Genomic DNA, 18,860 nt, shown 5'->3' with positions numbered 1-18,860 from the left:
TAATGTTTACAGGGATGAGAGAAAGTTAAAGCACTCCTTGACTAGGGCGTTTGTATAGATTAATTATATTAAAATCAAATTTAATTTCCAGCTTGAGGACAAGCCTGAAATAAGGGATGAATGAAAATTTAGTAAATAAACATACTATTCATTTTCTAGCTTCTTCTTTTAATATAATATTGTTTTGGGATTAATTAGTTACTCTGATATGTGCAGTTTTCACATAATACGTGTTCAAGAAAGTCATTAAATTGAAGTTGATTTTGAATTCTGGCCATTTGACTGGTTATTCTTATTCAATCATAAGAAAAGTTGTAACCCAGATATATCACCTGAATTATCATTGGAGGATACAATTGACTAGATCCTTGCACAATGTGCAGCATTACAGCTTTACTCCCATGGTCATAACGTATTATCTCTAGGCATTGCAAAAGGAAAAGGCAGCCCGGTTACAAAAGTCGCTCTGGGTAAATCCGATGTTACCTGTTAATTAAAGAACATTTAGTTTAAACATTAAACAGGCTGGCACACGATCTCGAAGAAGTTAGTCAATAATTGGGGTAAAGTATTGTTACGTCTCTGTGGTTGGTTAATTTTCCGTAGAAATTCTTTCCAAAAAAACTTAGCGATACAAGTTCTTCATTAATTAAAACTAGTTTATTATTTCTCAATTCAACTTTGCAATACACTTAATTTCCACAGTCACTTTAACATAAACACACGCTATAATTCACAACGATTCACGACTTTACTACCGCGCTTGACTCAATCGTCCGTCTCTGTCTGTCTGCAATTCAATTATCTATTTGCAGTCACTTCATTTGCCGGCTTATATATACATATACAAAATAGAGGGCGTCTGGAGAACACTCGAGGCTTCACGAGCAGACATGATCTTTCTAGAATCTCATGACGTGTTACTAGAGTCACGTGACTTCCGCTGTCGTAACAGTATCTTGCTCAAGGACGCAATAGCATGTCACGAGCAAGCCTCGAACTCACAACCTTCAGACTGCGAGTCCGAAAAATTAGATATTGGGTCAAGTTGTCCCAACTTTTGCAGTTACTGCGTTTAAAAATTTCACGTAACATGATAAAACATTATTTAACCCGCTGTTTGAAAGAATCAGATCAATAAAATATTGTTCCAAGAATAAACCAGCTATCATAAGGAAAAGGATGAATATCGCAAAAAATAAGAGAAATAAAGAATGTAAAGTAAGTTTGCATTTTTGTAAACAAATAATTACTTGAATTTTATATGTAATTTTTGCGTATTTGTTAAAACCCTGCAGTTGGAATGCAATACTAAACGTGTTTTGTTATTACCGAAATTCAGTTTTATTATTTACATTTTACAACATTTAACTTTGTACACTGTGATGTGTTTTTATGCTGTGGAATTTATAAAAGTTGCCATATCCTGTGTTTGATGTATACGTATAATATAATGAAACTTTTCTATGTAAAAGCAAATTTAGCAAATACAAATATATTTCATTGATTAAAATCAATTGGTTTGTTGGTTTCAAAACGTACACGGCGTTATTATTTTTCAAATAATTATTTAATAAACACAGTTAAAATGATGGGAATAATTTTTCAACGTTCCTTGTTGGTTTTTTCTTTTTTTAATTATCCTTTTCTATCATCTACTAAGGTGTTTTGCGAAAGCCAGTCTGTTAAAGCATATTTAAGTCAGAGCGATTTTGGTCTGGTAAACTATAATTGGATTCTAATTTTTATTGCAAGATTTTTACACACCCAATGCTTCTACGGTCTGATAATTCCTACACGTGCATAATGTATGGGTAATTTGGCTCGGAAGCAGAACATCACCATATTCTATTATTGTGAAGTAACTAACTAAATAGTTTTAGTTAGTTTTTTATCATCGTAACAAATAAAAAGGAATTTCACATCTTATATATTGGCTTTGTTTTTGTTTTTTATGCTTTTCTGAAAGCTAGTCTGGTATTGTTATGAAACACACATACGTGTCATTGTAGTGCAGGAAATGACCTAGGGTGCGAATCCCGTTACTACCGGTTTCCAATGCTTCAAGGGAGGAGACTTGTGTGTGATTCAGGTAAATGAGAATTTCATGATGTACATTTCATTGAATAGTCACTTAAATTAGTTTTCAGAATTGAAACTCTCATTAGAATGAAAACTATTTCCGAAAATATTACTTGTATTACATGAATATACCGTTTCATTGACCAAGCTAATCAGGAAAATGACGTCATTTTTGACGTCAGAAGGCTAAAGTCTGCACTGAAGATGGCGACAAACTTAGGAGAGGTTAATGGTTGTACTGAGTCTGATATTGGAGATTCGAGAAAAAGGACATTGGACACTGAATTAGATATTGGGTCTACCAAACGATCACATCATGGTGGGTGAATGTGTTGTATAAGTTTGAAATTAATGACTGTATGTGTGTGTGTGACGGAAAATGAAAGTAACGGGTTATGACTTTGGGACCATATGCTATGTACGGTAATGATGTGTGTTGGACGATAGTGCTAGTGGTTGCAAACCGTGGTACGTGTCCGGTGATTCCAGCCCATGCCGGTGTGCGTCGCGCCGGCCACGTAACCAAATTCACAGAAAAGCTCAAATTACTCAAACCCACACTATTTCAAAGGCGTTGCTTTAAAATGTGATAACATCTTTGTGAATAATTTGCTGTTAGTATTAGTTATAACTTATATTTCCTCTGGCCATATTTTTCTTTAGGTGATTCCAGTTATATGAATATTTAGATTAAAAAATTAAAGATGATGCATACTAGTATGTAGTATTTAAGTCGCGTGATGATACTCTTTTAATATATATTAATTATTATTAGACTGCTGTATCCCTAAAAATGCCATATCATATTATTTTTAAGTCAATAGACAAATACTATTGAAATTAGATAAATTACCTAGAATTTAATTTTAAGGATTTACCATGTGAATATTTACACATTTTATATGATTTCTCTAGTCATATATTTATTAGAAGTTTAAAAATAATAATTAAACAATTTTTCTGTTTTTGTTAAGTGATCAAATATAATAATAAAAATAAAATATTTATTTTCATGAGCATTTGTGTCACAGACAAGTACTTGTAAAAAAGTTTCAGACATTTATGATTACTACTAAAGCAGTTCCTTTCTCAACATGAGGAATGGTCCTCTTGTACAAGTTAAAACTTTCAACTTTATAACTATTTCCTAAGTAAAACTTACTCATCACTTTCTGGCTCATTACCAAGGGTGTCAAAATCTATATGAATAAAAGTATTTTCAATATAATTAGTTCACATAGTGTTATTGCCATTACTAAATGATGAAATATCACTCATAAAAAATATAATCCAAATCAATGACGTAAATAATGAATGACAAATATTTAAAAACAAGTGAATGAAAGAAACACTAATTATATTGTTACAACTTGAAAAATTACTATTTCTCACAACTCTCTAATTTCTGCTACTAACTAATCTTTTTTTCTGTTTCATCATTTTCCACCTATTCCACAAGCACAGAATGTACAAATTAACTTTTTTTGTGAGACACCTAATTAAAAAGTTTCTGAAAGTCAAAATATGCATCAACTAGGGTGCCCTCATCTAAAAGGTAGAAGCCCTATAAGTAAACTCCAACAAATTAGAATCACACACAAAAAAGAATGTTCAGAATAGCCATTGAAATGCCGACTTTCCATTTTCTTTTCTAAATTACTTTTGAAAATAGATATTCAAACCTTGCTAATAACAGAATTCAAAGTGATTGGTCTGTAATTCCTAGAAACTACCTTGATCCTTTCGTATTAAAAATAGGGATCTTACAAAAATCAGAAATTTCCCGGGTGTTAAAAAAACTTGAAAAATAATAGTAAATTTCCCTTACTAACTCTGCAAAGCTTATTCATAGTTATAGCATAAGTTGTATCAGGGCCTGTAGGATTTTTTTTAATAAAGTGTTTTAGACTTATTATGACAGCTACTTCTTTTCAAACATAGAATTTAAGAAAAAACTTTGCTACCCTTAGTTAACTTTGATATTGCTTCTCTCTCAAAATTAAAAATGCTAGGAACATTCCCTGAAAAATCTATTAAGGCCCATTCTGGACAACATGTTGTATATTTCAATTATAAACAAGAAATATTTTCATGTTGAATTTAGAAAATGAGTTTCCATGTCTTATCAAAGTGTTGAAATGTTTTTTGTTAGGGCTTTTCTGGACAAGAACACCTTTTGTACATTATTTGTTTGTTCTGGTGTTTGGAAATCCTGTTCTAAGATGAATTGCAAGAGATTGAAGAAACAGGTGCAAGATGAGGAAAATTATTTCTATTATGATGGAAATATGATTAGAAATGTCTTGAGATGTTCAATTATTATTTATTTGAGACAAGTCTTATCAGAGCTAAGAACTTTATTCTTAAAGTTCTCCTAGATCTTCCATAATTTTTTCCAACAAGCATAAACTTCAAGAGCAAATTCTACTTGTCTATAAAGGAACCATTTTAAATTGGATTTTTTTTTCATCATTGGTAAAAACACAAAAAATTATAACTTTGGTCATATTATTTTCCTCCTCTTTTGATTGTTACTTGCAGTTAGAAATATGATGATTATGAAGTTTATGTAGTGGAGGTTTCTCATTAGATATACTAATAGTTATTTGTAGTGAAGAGCATAGACAGAATAGGGCTAGAATTTGTTTGCATGGTGTTAAAGTACAGGTCGTTATAGATGTGTTGATGGTATCAACAGACATTCCTTTTTTGTAATGCATACAGGAGTGAATGATGTTGGAAATTGTAAGTTATATGAGCTGCTTAAAAATTCCTTCAGAGATTTAGACATAGAAATAGACATATGGTTGTTTCAGGAGTGCTCCTTTAGGATAGAGCGACAGGTGGGCTGGTTGGACTTGTGGGATACTTTCCAGGGGAAGTATGGGATCCATTTAGGCAGGTTAGATAGTCATCATCAACTGTCTGTTGGAGTTGAGTTGGAAGACATTCTGGTGCTTTTGCCAAACAAGCAACATTAGCCTCACAGCAGCCTGGAAAGTTTGGCCATATTAACTACATTGGTGAGAGCCGAAGTCAGGAGAGGGGTTAGCTAGTTTGGGGGAAGTAAATATATTCATAACAAATACACTGAACTAAACTTGTATATTAGTGAGGAGCATGAGAAATGAGGAATAAACAAATTGATATAATAACTAAGCCAATGAGGAACTTTGAAATAGAAGGTCAGAACATAAGTTAAATAAAAGTTTTAAAAATAAGTGTCAGATTCAAAGATAAACTTAGTTGATTCTAAAGTTAAAAAGTATTAGAAGCAAAATAGATGAGTTCAGGGCTTTAGATGAAATGCAAGCCTATGATATAATGAGAGTTACTGAAACTTACTTAGATTTGGGGAAAATTTATAATAAGAATTACCTTAATATTTAGGATGCAAGTTATTAATAGTGATAGACTTTTTAATAAAAAGGTGGATTGCATGGATCTGTATAAAGGATGAAATGCAGCCAGTTAAAAAAGAGGTAGAAAAATAGTAGTCAAAATGTTGAATCTTTTTTGGGTTACAATCAATGGTTTCATGGATAGAAAACTGTAATTAGCAATTGTTATGGGCTACCTTATCAGACAAATGAGATTAGAATTGCTACTAATAAGAATATGAATCTAACAGTACTGGAAAAGTTCAATTTTAGACACATTGATTGGGATTGTCCGGAGTCAAATAGTGAGAGTGAGATTTTGTGATGTGATTTAAGATGATTTCATAGATCAAATGGTAAAAGAGCCATCCATGGGTGATTCCATGTTAGGTTTATTGTTAACCAATAAAAAAAGGGACATTCATGCAAGAGTTGAAATGAGGGAAGATTATTCATTGCATAATTAGGTTTTGTTTTGCTACTTGTTGAGATAAAAAAAGAAAGGAAATGCTGTTCCCTAATTTTCAGAAAGCCAATCATGAGGCCATGAGACAATTATTTAGTAACTTCTACCATAATAGTTTCTAAAAAGTATTCTATAAAAGTTCATTAATAATAGTTAGTCTTATTCATGAATGACAGAAAGATAACAGAAAGCCTCTTTGACCAATCTGCCTTAGGTCATCAATTGGTTATTCTCTACTATAAGTAAATTGTGAGAAGGAATTAAAGAGAGATGTGGTACAGATTCAGAAAATCCTAAAAAATATATTGTTTTTAGATCATGATAGGCATATTCCTTGTTTTTTAATAGAAAAAAGGACAACAGGAAATATTAAATGTAATTGGCTTACAAAAGATATGAAAGAGAAATTTAGGAATAAATGACGTAAGTTTGAGATGTATAAATTATAAGCAGTGTTTCTGAACTTGAAAGTGGGAAGGCTGAGATGTATAGGCATACATGTAGTATGTACAACTTCAAGGCTATCCTTGTGCACCCACCCTTGGTAAAAGTACAAAGCTAGACCCACCTTACTTTTTGAGGAAATCATCAATACCTGTCTTAAACTCTTGTAAAGTGTTGGCTTCCACTTCTGCTAATGGCAACTCATTCCATAAGTCAGTTTCCCTGTTAGAAAAATAAAACTGTGCTAAGTGGAGCTTAGGCTGTTTGTTTGAAAATCTTAAACTTGTGTCCTCTCATACTGTTATTTTTAGAATGTAGCACAAAGAAACGAGAAGCCTTTAATTTATCAATCTGTGTATAATCTTGTAAATTTTGATGAGTTAACCTCTTACCCATCTTTTCTCATGAGAAATAAGTTAAGAAATCTTAACCTATTCTTGTTAGAAAACCCTTAAATCCATGGAGCAATACTAGTAGCCCTCCTTTGAATTCCTTCCACTGTTTCCAGTAACAATATCCTTTCTTAGATATGAAGACAAAATTTGTACATAGTGTTTCAAGTAAGGGCTAACTAGTGAAGTGTATAGAGAGAAAATTACCTCATTTAATTTCTAATAAATATGTTATAAATAAACACACAACTTCTGTTAGCTTTTCTACTATATATCTGGTTGTAATACTTGGAAAAAGTGGGGTAGGGCTATGCTTCATGTTGAGAGCTTTTGATCAGAGTCCCACCCATCTTCATGATACACAAACCTAAAATATCAGAAGTTAATATTAATTAATACATAGCAGTGTGCTTTTATTGCTTACTTGCAACTGACTACAGTGTGTCAGAAAGTGGACTTTTGCCAGAAGCAGTATTCCAAAGAGCAGATACAATAACTTTCACACATATGCTTCACAAAAAGGGATGTTTACATTCATATGCACATACATATATATTAATTTAACTGCATATTCATGTTGTTTATATATGGAAGATCACTTAGTCAATTGCAGTTCCACCTACTGCTATGTTCCTTACTCAATCCCTCACACCACCTTTTTATATAGACCTGTATATATTTCTGTGCCATAAAAAGTGCAGAGCTGTATTCTCCCTAGACCCACCCCCTGGCTCTGTTGGTTATGTAAGTTGACAGAGAAGTTGGAAGGTTTACAAAGTTGTATGAAATATAGGGGTTCGGATAAAAGATTGATTAGGAAATTAAAGAGAGCTTATAAGAAACAGCTGGCTAATAATGTTAAAACTCACAGCAAGGATTTTTTTAGTTATCAAAAATGTTAAAAAGGGAATACTGATGACCAGGTTTTGTTCAAAATTATAAAATGGCTGGGCTTTTCAATGTTTTGTTCTGTTTTTACAAGAGAATATACTAGCAATATTCTTGACTCTGAGCATTATTTGAGAAGTATTAGAATTGATCTGAAACATGTAGATATTACTTTCTTGATGGTAGCAAAAATATCGAGATATTCAAATAAGTAAATTATTAGGGACAGATAAGGTTTTCCTTAGGATTTTAATGGAGATCAAAGATAACTTATGTTGGTCTCTCTCTTTCAGCTCTGGTAAGTTAACAGATAGTGAGCAGGTGTGTAATTGGGGAGTCATTAACTAATGTTATCATGGGTGGCTGCAGAAATTTTTCCAGGAGGGGAGGGCAAAGTAGTGTGAAATTGTGAAGTGAATGAAAAATTCATATACATATGCTGAATGAATAAAGAAGGAATTATGTTTCTCATTTTACAAGGGGGAGGGGGTGGACATGAAAAGTTAGTATTATCTGTTCATTTTCTCTTGGAAGTAAAGCTTCCTATAATAATTGTACTTCTACAGATGTAGCTGCCTGTACATATTCCTTTTAGTGACAGGAGGCTTGCTTTATTTCTAAGATCCCTACAAAAGACCAAACTGCATTGCTAATGATATCTAACATGCTAAGAGCCAAACCCTCCAATTTCACATCTTATTGCAAAGACTCTTCGTAGCAGTAATAGAGATGAAACAATAACATTCTATTAACCTTAACAGTTGCATGTATTCTAAAATCCATGATTTGATCTCACAAATAGAAGTTAATTTTAGCAGTTCCTAATGCAGTTGAATAAGAAGCCTAAATTATTGGTATTTGAAAAAAAAAGAAGACAAAATTAATACTTCAGTGTATCATTGCCTTTAAATCTTTTTTTCTGGTTTGTTAAAATTTTTGTTAAGTCTTTAACTCTTGAGGTATGAAATTTTCCATTATATCCTTTAGTTTTGAGTAAATCAGCAATGCCAATGTGGAACTTTTACTGTTCTTTTCACCTAAAATTGTATCAGTCAGTGTTAGTTTTTATTTTAGGAATAAGAATAATAGTTTTTATCCATTTCATAATATTTGACAATGAATCTGAGTCAACCAGACTATTTATGGTATTCTACTTCTGGGAAGCACACATCCAGTATTTCTTCAACTCTTGCATATTTTATGAAATATGCACTTTTGTATGTGAGGAATTCAACAGTATTTGTTAATCCAAAATTGAAAAAACTGGGGTGGATAGGGAAATATCTCACTATATTTTATCTAAGGTCATGGTGTTATTGTAATACAATATCTATAACTATCCTCTCAAAGCGAATATACCAATATACTTAGATCATTGAAACTTCTTTGTGTAAGATGATTGTGGATTGATATCTTAGAAAGCTTCTACACTGGAGAAACCATTACAAATTAGTGTGTTAGGAGATGCTTACTACAGGATGACAAAGCATAACCAGTTTTATTTGACTAAAAACTGTTTACAGAGAAAGGGATGATAATGTTAATGAAAACAAGTATGCTACAACATTGAAAATAGTGATGGTGGTGATAATGAAGAATGAGCTGCAGAATTTAGAATTACAAGCTGTGGTGCAGAGCAATGAAACTGATGATAATAAGGAAGAGCAGTACAGATTATTGAAGAACATGGGGCTGCAGAAGAATGTGTGATGCAGAATGATTTCTTAATAAAGCTGTTTTTATAGTGAATGTATTGTGAGCCAAAGATTTAAAACGTGAGTGGTTATGGAGATGACCATTAGTGGCCAGACAGCCATGACCAGAGTAGCAAGAGCAGTTAATCTTGGGGAAATATATAACCGCTATGACCATTGCATCTACAGAAAAGCTATAGCAAAAGACTCATCAGATCAAGCACTTGAGAGCTCTGTATTTATCCAACTTTTTTTATCTCTTGTGGACCTTACATTGTAACCAAAAATTACACATTTGGTCCACTTGACTCAGAAATCTGTTATTCAAAAAGAGTTGTAACTCCTTGAACAGATACTTGAGCTTGGATGAACTCCAGTCTTAAACTTTTGCAGTAAGTCTGATATACCTTGTGTGCTCTTTGTAGAAAGATAGCATAGTCTATGTTGGAATTGTGTTTTCAACAAGGAACATATCATACATGTACAAATCAGGACCAAATCCAGGTTTATTTGTTTTTTTAAAGTGAAACCATATTCTGTAATTCCGTGAAAATTCGGTAGGGGGCTTATAAAATGTTTTTAGTCCTTCTAATAATTTATCTAGAAAATACTGTTATTATGTTCTTCTAGATAGAGCTGGATGGTTAACTCAATTAATCAGTATAATTGATTACCTATGAGCATTGATAGTTCCATGTAATATAATCAAATTATTGAAATTATGGTTAAAATGATTATTGTCATAAAAATAATCAAAATTAGTGCTTCTGATTGTTAATGTTTTCAATTATTTGAACTATCCAAGTTTCATGAGAATAATTGATTAATTACCAAATTCCATAGTTGCTCAGTTCTACTACTAGAAGTACATATTTCATTATAGCACTGTTATGGTGCAATTTTTATCTGAGTATATCTATATTTAGTATCCATAAACAAATTCTCATTTGTCTTCCATATTTTGATAATTGTCAAGGGTTATGTATTGGTTTAACATATATTTCTGAAATTTCATAAAGCATGAAAAAAATTCCAAGCTCTATATTCTAAATTTCTTAAAATAATTTAACATTTTTATGTATATAAAGTAGTATAATTAAAAAGATGTTCTTATAAACAACAGTTAAAAAGCTACAGTGTTTGTAGATGTTGCCTCACATAATCATTGGATAAATAATATTGAGAAAAAAATAAATACTGCATATAAAGTTTACATATTGCTTTGGCAAGTTGGGTTTAAAAAACAAAACAGACATATAAGGCCTACTGGTAGCCCAGGAGCTAGTGTATTTCTTTGGGGCCTGTCAGTTCAAGATTGTTGAGGTGTCCAAAGTCTTTGGGGCCACAGAATTGCAGTCCTGTGTACCCTTGTGTTAATCTGGAACTGTAGACATGATAAAAATTATAGTAAATGTCATTATAATACTACCATAATTTTAATTTACAACAGCAAATATGTGTTCAACCAACTCCAACTTTTTAAATAATGCTTTTACATGATATACAGATGTATTAGTAAATTAAATACAAGACTTCCAATTCGTTTAAAAAGGGTGTTATGCAAGTTAACTTAAACTATTTAGTGATGTTAAAGTTAATTTTATTTCAAGTTAGTTAGAGTTACCAGTGTTAAAATACATTTTAATTTGGAGCTCAATACATGTAGCTTTCAGTATTATGAACTAGAAATCTGATCAAAATAAAAACACAGCATTGTGATGGTAAAAATAGTTTAAATTATGTGTGTATGTGCATGCATGGAGTATCTCTCATACTGAAAAAGTTAAAGCATTTGGCAGTGGCAAAATAAAACTGCTATAGAGTTTAAAAAGTAATTCACATCATAACTATATTGAAAGAAATTTGTGAAACACTAACTTAAATAATTCAGTGCCTTCTTTCTCACTATGATCAATTTGTGAGGGCTTGAATGTGCTTAATGAAAAAATGCATCAACTTCCTTCTGTAACAGATGACCAGTGAAAACCATAAAACTTTAGATTTTTTGCAGTCACAAAATCTGGTGTTGCTTTCTAATGTTATTGTTTATAAAATGTTGATTAATCTGTTCATTTTATAGAAAGTATTTTATTTCAAAGATAAGCAGACAGTGTCTATATTAGACACCAAATATACTTTCATAGTCTTATCAATAGGAAATGAGAAGATGAAAGTTTACATTCACTTTGAGGCATTTTCACACTGGATGCTTCCAGGTGTTAATGTAGCAATTGGAGAATATAACAACTGAAGTGTTCAGATTAGTAAAATACCTGCAAATATCATGTTCCATCAAAACTATTAGGATTAAAGAGCCTTCTCTTTTTTTTTAATCTTACCATCCTAGGATTGTTTAAAGGTAGCTGAACAAATAATCCATTAGGTAATATTAAACATTTAATCAGTATTAGTATAAATTTGCTACATATAGCAATATGAAAGTGAATTTGCAATTATTTGTACATTGATGCCAACTTTTATGAATCTGTTTTGAATGAGACTTTTGAAAAAGTAAAATCTAAGCATTCAACAAAGCAAAATGATGCAATATGGTGTATGTCCTGGATCAATGTGATACTGAATTTGTCTTGGATCCAGCTGGTCACCAACCACAACACATTACAGAAAGCTGTGAATTTTTCTAAAACACATACATGTCAAGTACTACAGGTTGGCCAAAATGGTAAAGTGTAAATGTTTGTGGAAAAATGAGTTTATTTTAAATTTTGTTATTAATATTTAAGGGTTTTATATGCTAGAAACTATATATCAAAAAATGAGTTGTGCAATCCTATGGATAATATAAGAAAATTATGGGGTTTCATTGTAGTAACTACAGGTAGACACCGAAATAGGTTGACAAGTGTGAAAATATAAGTTTTTTTTTTTTTACTAATGTGTATGAAAGTGAGAACAGACCCAGAGGCATGCTCAGTGACTGACTATTGGTAGCTCTCCTCTTAATCCAGACTGGATAGAAACATACTGCAGAGTTAAACTTGTTCTTAATTCAAACAGAGTATAATCATGTAGTAGTATACAAATTGTTCATAATTCATACTGAACAAATTATGCAGCATTGTTGAAATTACTTATAATAAAACTTAAATAAGATATTGCAAACAGTATTGAAACTGTTCTCATAATTACTTTTAATTTGGAGTAAATATAGCTACATATCAGTGTTGAACTTCTTGTTTTGTATTCAGTCTGGAGTAAAAACAATTTTGGTACTTGTCAACATTTTGTTCAGTCTAGATCGTATGTGATATCAACACTGCAAGACTTTCTTTACCTATTTTCTTCACTTTTATTAAATACATATTAATACATGAACATGTGTTCAAGAAGGGACCATTTTATCCTTCATAACTGTTTTATGCACAATCATCCTTAAAAGAAGTAAAAATTTAAGCCCACTCTTCATTATTCAAGAAATCATCAATTCCCTTTTTAAAGTGCTGGCCTCCACTACTGCTAAAATCAACTTTTCCATATGTCAGTCATCCTGTTTAAAAAAAAAGGCAGAAAAACTGTAAACTGTAGCGTAATCTATCATTTCCAAATGTTACACTTGTGTCCCATCGTCTCCAGAATATGTCACAAAAAATGAGAATTTTTTTATCCTATCACTTCCCATATGATCTTGTAAACTTCAGTAAGATCATCTCTTACCCTTCATTTCTCAGGAGAAAATAAGTTGAGATATCTACTTATCTCTGAAAGATAACCATTCCATCTCAGGAGTCATCCTAGTAGCTCTGTTCTGGATCCTATCCTTTTTTAGATATGGAGACTAACACTGTATGCAGTATTTCCAAATGAGGCTTAAGTATTAATTTGTATTGAGATAACTACCTATTTTGACTTGTAATAAATATGTGTATAAGTATGCCCTAAAGTTCTGTTAGTTTCTAAAGTAGAGCAATTAACTGGATTAATTTACATCTATAATTGACTACTTATGGGCATCGAATAATTGATTACTGTTACATAAACTAATCGATAAATTGAAATTATGAACTAATGTTTCAACTGGTGCTGAAAATAATCATCTAGTGGTTCTGATTATTACTGTTTTAAATTATTCCAACTTTCCAAGTAATTGAAATATTGCCAGTATGTTTGTTTGCTGTTACACTCAAATCTTCACAGTGGGTTATCTTTACTCTTCCCACTGCAGATCTAAAAATCTCATTTGTAGTGAAGTTGTTTATTACCATCTTGTGAGAATAATTGATTATATGAATGCCCAGTGATTAATTGATTAGTAAGTAACACTGATTGCCAACTCTGTTAGCTTCATTGCTAACAATAGAGCACTGCTTAAATGGCTTGATTGAGTTCACTGCCATTATACAAAGATCCTTTTAAAAAACTTCATTCATGCTAGTGAATGGGTGTCCATCTATATGAAATGTGTGATCCAACTTATAATAACTGACATGCATTACCTTGCACCTACTGTAATTACAAGTCATTTGCCAAATCTTTGTCCAACTTAAGAGGCATTCTGTAACATCTAAAAATACAACTGGAATCTTCCAAGAGTCTCATGTCATTAGCAAACTTTACTAATTATGCCCATATCAGTATCATTAATGCATAATGTAAATAAGATAAAGTAAATGTCCAAACACTGACTTTTGAGTTGTTCCACTGGTAACAGGAATTATAACAACATTTTGTTTCTCCCATTCAGCCACTCTAGTGAGGTGGTAAGTTGTCTTTGTCTAAAGGTTTGACATCAGTCTTCCTACATTTTTCCTGAAAGGTGATTATCTTTGAGGTGGAAGTACAACCTGTACAGCTTCACATCTTGCAATTTCTCATACAGATTTTACTATAATTTTATAGTTTATTGTGTTTGTTAACTATAAGGCACATGATGTTAAGGTCAAAAATTATCTTTGAAAGTACTTCAGTGAGAGAATGGCCAATTGGGTTACTTCAGAAAAGAACTTGGCAGTGGAAACTCAACCTTCTGAGGAGCCCAGAGCTCCTGTCAAGACTACTTCCATAGGATCATTGGGAATGGAGCTGCCAGTGGATTCACTTGACCACCTACCCAGGAAGAAGATCCCTACCCCTGGTGATAGGATGGCTAGGGACAACGAGAGACAAGATGCCGTTCCATCTGTATAACATAGGCCTTGGAAGAGAAAAACACCAAAAATACTTTGTACAGATTAGTGTAATGTTTTATTTTTGTATTAGGATTATTTGCAATCCAGGAAGGGGCAATATTGTATGCTATATTTTTTATATTTCAACTTAGTTATTAGCTAGGGGATGCATGAAGCCAAGATCAAGTAATTTTGTGGGAATATGCTTAGAATATTCTAAATTAACTTCACAAAAACCTAGTGACTTTGAAAAATATCTGAAACAATTATTAGATATAAATATGGGTTAGTAGCCAGTCAATAAACTAAGTAAGTGAAGTACAGATAGAGTTCATTAGTTAGTTTTTCATTCTTTTGTTTTCAGTTAGTTGATTCATCAACTGTGAAGTTGTACAAATAAGTTTATTTTTTATGGTAGTCAAGGTATATCCATTTGTGCATCATTTATAAAGTTACATAGGCTTACAATTTACAAGTTACAAAATGTACAAGTCTGTAAAGAAAGGTTAAGGAAGAAATAAACTAATTTATTATTGTTACATGGACTGGACATTGAACTATTTTCATTAGATAATATAAAAGAATGCCTCAATGGAAGAACAATTTAACATCACTATTATCCAAGAGTACAAGCCATCACCATCACTGTTTACTTATGAATTATGTGGTGTGACTGATTATTGGGATCTTTTGCTGCAACAAAAGGGGCACTACATAAATGTATTCTCAAATAGAAGGAAAAGTGACATTACTTCACATATTAAAAGTTCTCCATGATAGCATCTACCAGGAAAAGATATGGTCTGTGATCTTACTGAGATGGAAAACAATCACAGAAACTGCAAAAAATGTGGTTAGATTTAAACCTAGATGGTGCAGATAATGAAATAGCTGAAGCAGGTTGAGAGTACTTTCAGCTTCAACATTAATGCATTCCTTCTCATGCTGGTTTTCACCAAAAGTGCTATAGACATTTCATTGATATGAATACTTGGCATGGTTAAATAACATAAACAGTTAGACTCACTAGAATGCCAAGGAGTGCTATCCGTCTACAACAGCTGATGGTCTATTAAACACACGAAATTCAACACAGTCCAGTCCTGTATCCACAGTCCCCAAGATGAAAAACAGTTGAATACACAGTACCATGTAAATTAATTTACAATAAGGTTTAAATCCACTAAAGGATTCATACCAAACTTAAATGTCAAAACTAGTTTCCATTTAAATTTGGTATTGTTTCATTAGTATGGATTTAAACTTTAATAAAAAATTACATTTGAGATCTGCTCTTCCTGTATTTTAACCACCAGTGTTACATGCTGTATGTTTTGTGTGGAGAAAAGTTGAACTTTATATAATTGTAGATCACAAGTGCAAGAAAGATTGCTTGGTATAAGCTGAAATAACATTTATGGGTGAGTTTTGCTAATCTTCATATGGGGCAAAAATTTAAATTCATAAATTCAGTTGTGTGTGTTTATAAAACCATCTACGTCAGTGTGTGTGTGTGTGTGGTTAATAAAAGTGTGGGTGGGTTTGAAGTATTCCTTTCTAATTTTAGTATTATTTATCCATTCCAAGTGGTATTTTGTAATATTGTACTTACAACAAAATAACATGAAAATGACAGCAATTTTACATTACTACAAAGACTCGCTAAACCAAACATGTCAAATTTTTTGGTAAATGCAATTTGTCTTATTTGTACAACTTCATAAAGTTTTACATAACAGTTGAATATTCTTTTAGTTTTAGTACTGTCACATTGATGCAATTTACCTTTGTCACTTGACTGTGATTTGGTCAAATAATATAGTCCTTCCTTTTTTTCGTACAGTTGGTTTTTGACTTTCCAGATATCACTATTAATTGTTAAATGAATATTATATATATTGTAGGGAAGCTTATGAAGGTGGCAATGTTAAAGATGGATGATAGTACATTACTGCATATCAGAAACAGAGACTGTGATTTGCTTGAGGTTCAGTATCACAAGGCTGCTACAGAAATTATTCAAGATTTTTGACAAAATCAATAAATAAGTCTTCTACTGCTGACATTCCAAGGTAAGAGCCTTCTTTCTTGGTGATGCATTGATTGAATTACCTTTATTCACTGGCTGTGATGGCACCAGTGCTTTCCACAGCAAAGGGAAAGCATTAGTATTAGAAAACCATGAATTTCTGGGAGCATTTGCTGATGTTGGAAGAAATTTCAATCTCCAAGATTCCACCTTTCTTATATTGGAAAAGTTTGTCATTTATTTGGACAAACTACTTTATCTGACATGAACAAGGCTGGATACAAACTATTCTGCCTGCCCTCAAGCTCATTTTAATAGAATCTACCATAATGCAAATTGCTCTTTATCAACTCTGCAAGCAGGCAAACTATCTGGCAGCAATTCATAACTGTTTGCTACAAAGTTATATAAATGCTCTATCAGTTGTGGGTTATGGCTGTCACAAAGTTGAAAACCACCTTGTCATAACATGGATAAAAAGGGAACCTGTGCCATCTGACTTGCTGAAGGCAGTTAAGTGTAGTTATAAATGGGTCCTTGTTCATGTAAAGCACAACAAGTGTCAGGATTGTCAAAATGTTGAGGTTGCTTATTTGGACTCTTATGATGAAGAGGACTAAATAGTTTCTGTAATAGTATATTTATGTTTCATTTTCAGTACTGTAACCATTCCTTCTGTTGTTGTATTATCACAATTGACTAGATTCTTCTATTTTTTACTGTGCTGAAGATGCTTACACATTAGCTGACCTAATTTTGAGATCAGGTGCAGAATTTATGTATATATCTAGCTATAGCCTGTTCTGACCAATAGGTTTGTGCCTACCAAAACAGCAAACTTCAGGTTTGAGTTTATTTTCTGTCTTTTTATTATTATTAATAATGTTTGGTTATTACATCATACCTTCAAATGGTGTGCTTCTCATATAAAAAAATCCATTTTTTTTGTGAAACAATAACACAGTATATACAGCTACAATTTTCAAGATACTTGTACTGGGTATGTGCTTATCAATATGCAATATATACCAGCTTTTAATTTCTCTTGACTCTTTTTTTTAATTAGTGTTTGAATATGGCCACAAAACTTAAAATAATACACTTTTTATATAAAACTTTAGTGTTTCACCTTTCTCTGTAAAATATCCACACATTACATTCATCTGAAACCCTTAAGACTTGCATGTTAGGTTTGTGCCTATCAAAACACCAGAATTTCAGGGTTCACTTTACTTAGCTTCTTTTTTAATGTTTTGATATGGCACTAAACTTCCAAATGGAATGCTTGTCATGGAAAAAAATCATTTTTTTACTTTGTTTTTGTAAGATATTGACACAGTGTATGCAGCTACAGATTTCAAGATATGTGTACTGGAGGTGTACCTATGAATATACCAAATATTGCATTTTACTTTACATTGATTATTTTTGTATTAGCATTTAAATATGACCCCAAACTTCTGAATATCATTTTTTCCCATGTGCCTGTCAGCTTTGAATGTTTCCTGACAAAAGACTGCAGGTTTTATAGTGGATAACTTTTAGGACAGGTTGAACAAAGGTTTATACTAATGAAAACTGTTGAGAATACTCAGTTCCCAAGTTGTTGCAATGAAAGTTAATTTCTAGCCATGTTTTCTATGTTCAGCCTTATGGTCTATTATAAGACTTCTACTCTTTGATAGCTCAGTAGTAGAGCATAGGCTGTATTAGCCATAGACTCTGGGTTCAAGTCTTGGTCATGGAATATCTTTTACATTTTTCAGCTTTATCACATAAAATGTGATGTTACATATTGTTCCTTCATTGTTTCTTAGTATTACTACCCCCTCTCCCTCCCTCCCCCCAAAAAAGAAAAACAACAGTAAGTTAAACCTGATGATCTACTGTTAAGCCTAGTTGTACCTACAGTAATATAACCTAATACCATTCATTTCTAACTAATCTATTTAAAATAAACTAAAATAGTCATTCTAAATTTTAATAATAGCAAAAAGTGCTTATATTATCCATAAAAGCATTATATCTACATTTACAAGTATGTCTAATTTCTCTGTTTCAGAGCTCGAAGATATTACATCCATTATTCTCAATAGCTCTATAGTTTCACACAATATTCACTGAATTAGATACCTTAATTTTAGAGATGTCTGATGTATTTTATAAGTGTCTTAGATATTTTGTACTTGTTAATGAGTCTTATGTGTTTCCTTCTTTCAACCTGTGCTCATTTTTAAGACTGTGACATAGTGGTGTTCAGTGATTTCATTTAGGTTAAATCTTTTTTAATGTATCCCACTGTGAATTTACCTTTCATGTAGAATTTACTGACATTGTTTCTTCTTATAAATGTGTAAAG

At 31.9% G+C, this 18,860-nt stretch overlaps 1 protein-coding gene across 2 annotated transcripts in view; it reads left to right on the top strand.

Moving 5' to 3' along the window:
* Positions 1 to 1,918: 1,918 nt before the first annotated feature.
* The window catches only part of LOC106467864 (RNA-binding protein Nova-1-like), a 49,735-nt gene continuing 32,793 nt past the window's right edge, over positions 1,919 to 18,860 (top strand). The window contains exon 1 of one of the 2 annotated variants that reach the window (XM_022396075.1): positions 1,919 to 2,092. In XM_022396075.1, coding sequence (XP_022251783.1) covers positions 2,059 to 2,092 — 34 coding nt within the window. In that variant the 5' untranslated portion in view covers positions 1,919 to 2,058. The other variant, XM_022396074.1, reaches the window with a different exon arrangement.

The sequence above is a fragment of the Limulus polyphemus genome, unplaced genomic scaffold (genome assembly GCF_000517525.1).
Source record: "Limulus polyphemus unplaced genomic scaffold, Limulus_polyphemus-2.1.2 Scaffold2770, whole genome shotgun sequence".
Classification (NCBI taxonomy): domain Eukaryota; kingdom Metazoa; phylum Arthropoda; class Merostomata; order Xiphosura; family Limulidae; genus Limulus; species Limulus polyphemus.
The sequence above is the reverse complement of the archived record's forward strand: the minus strand, read 5'-3'. Positions and strand labels throughout refer to the sequence as shown.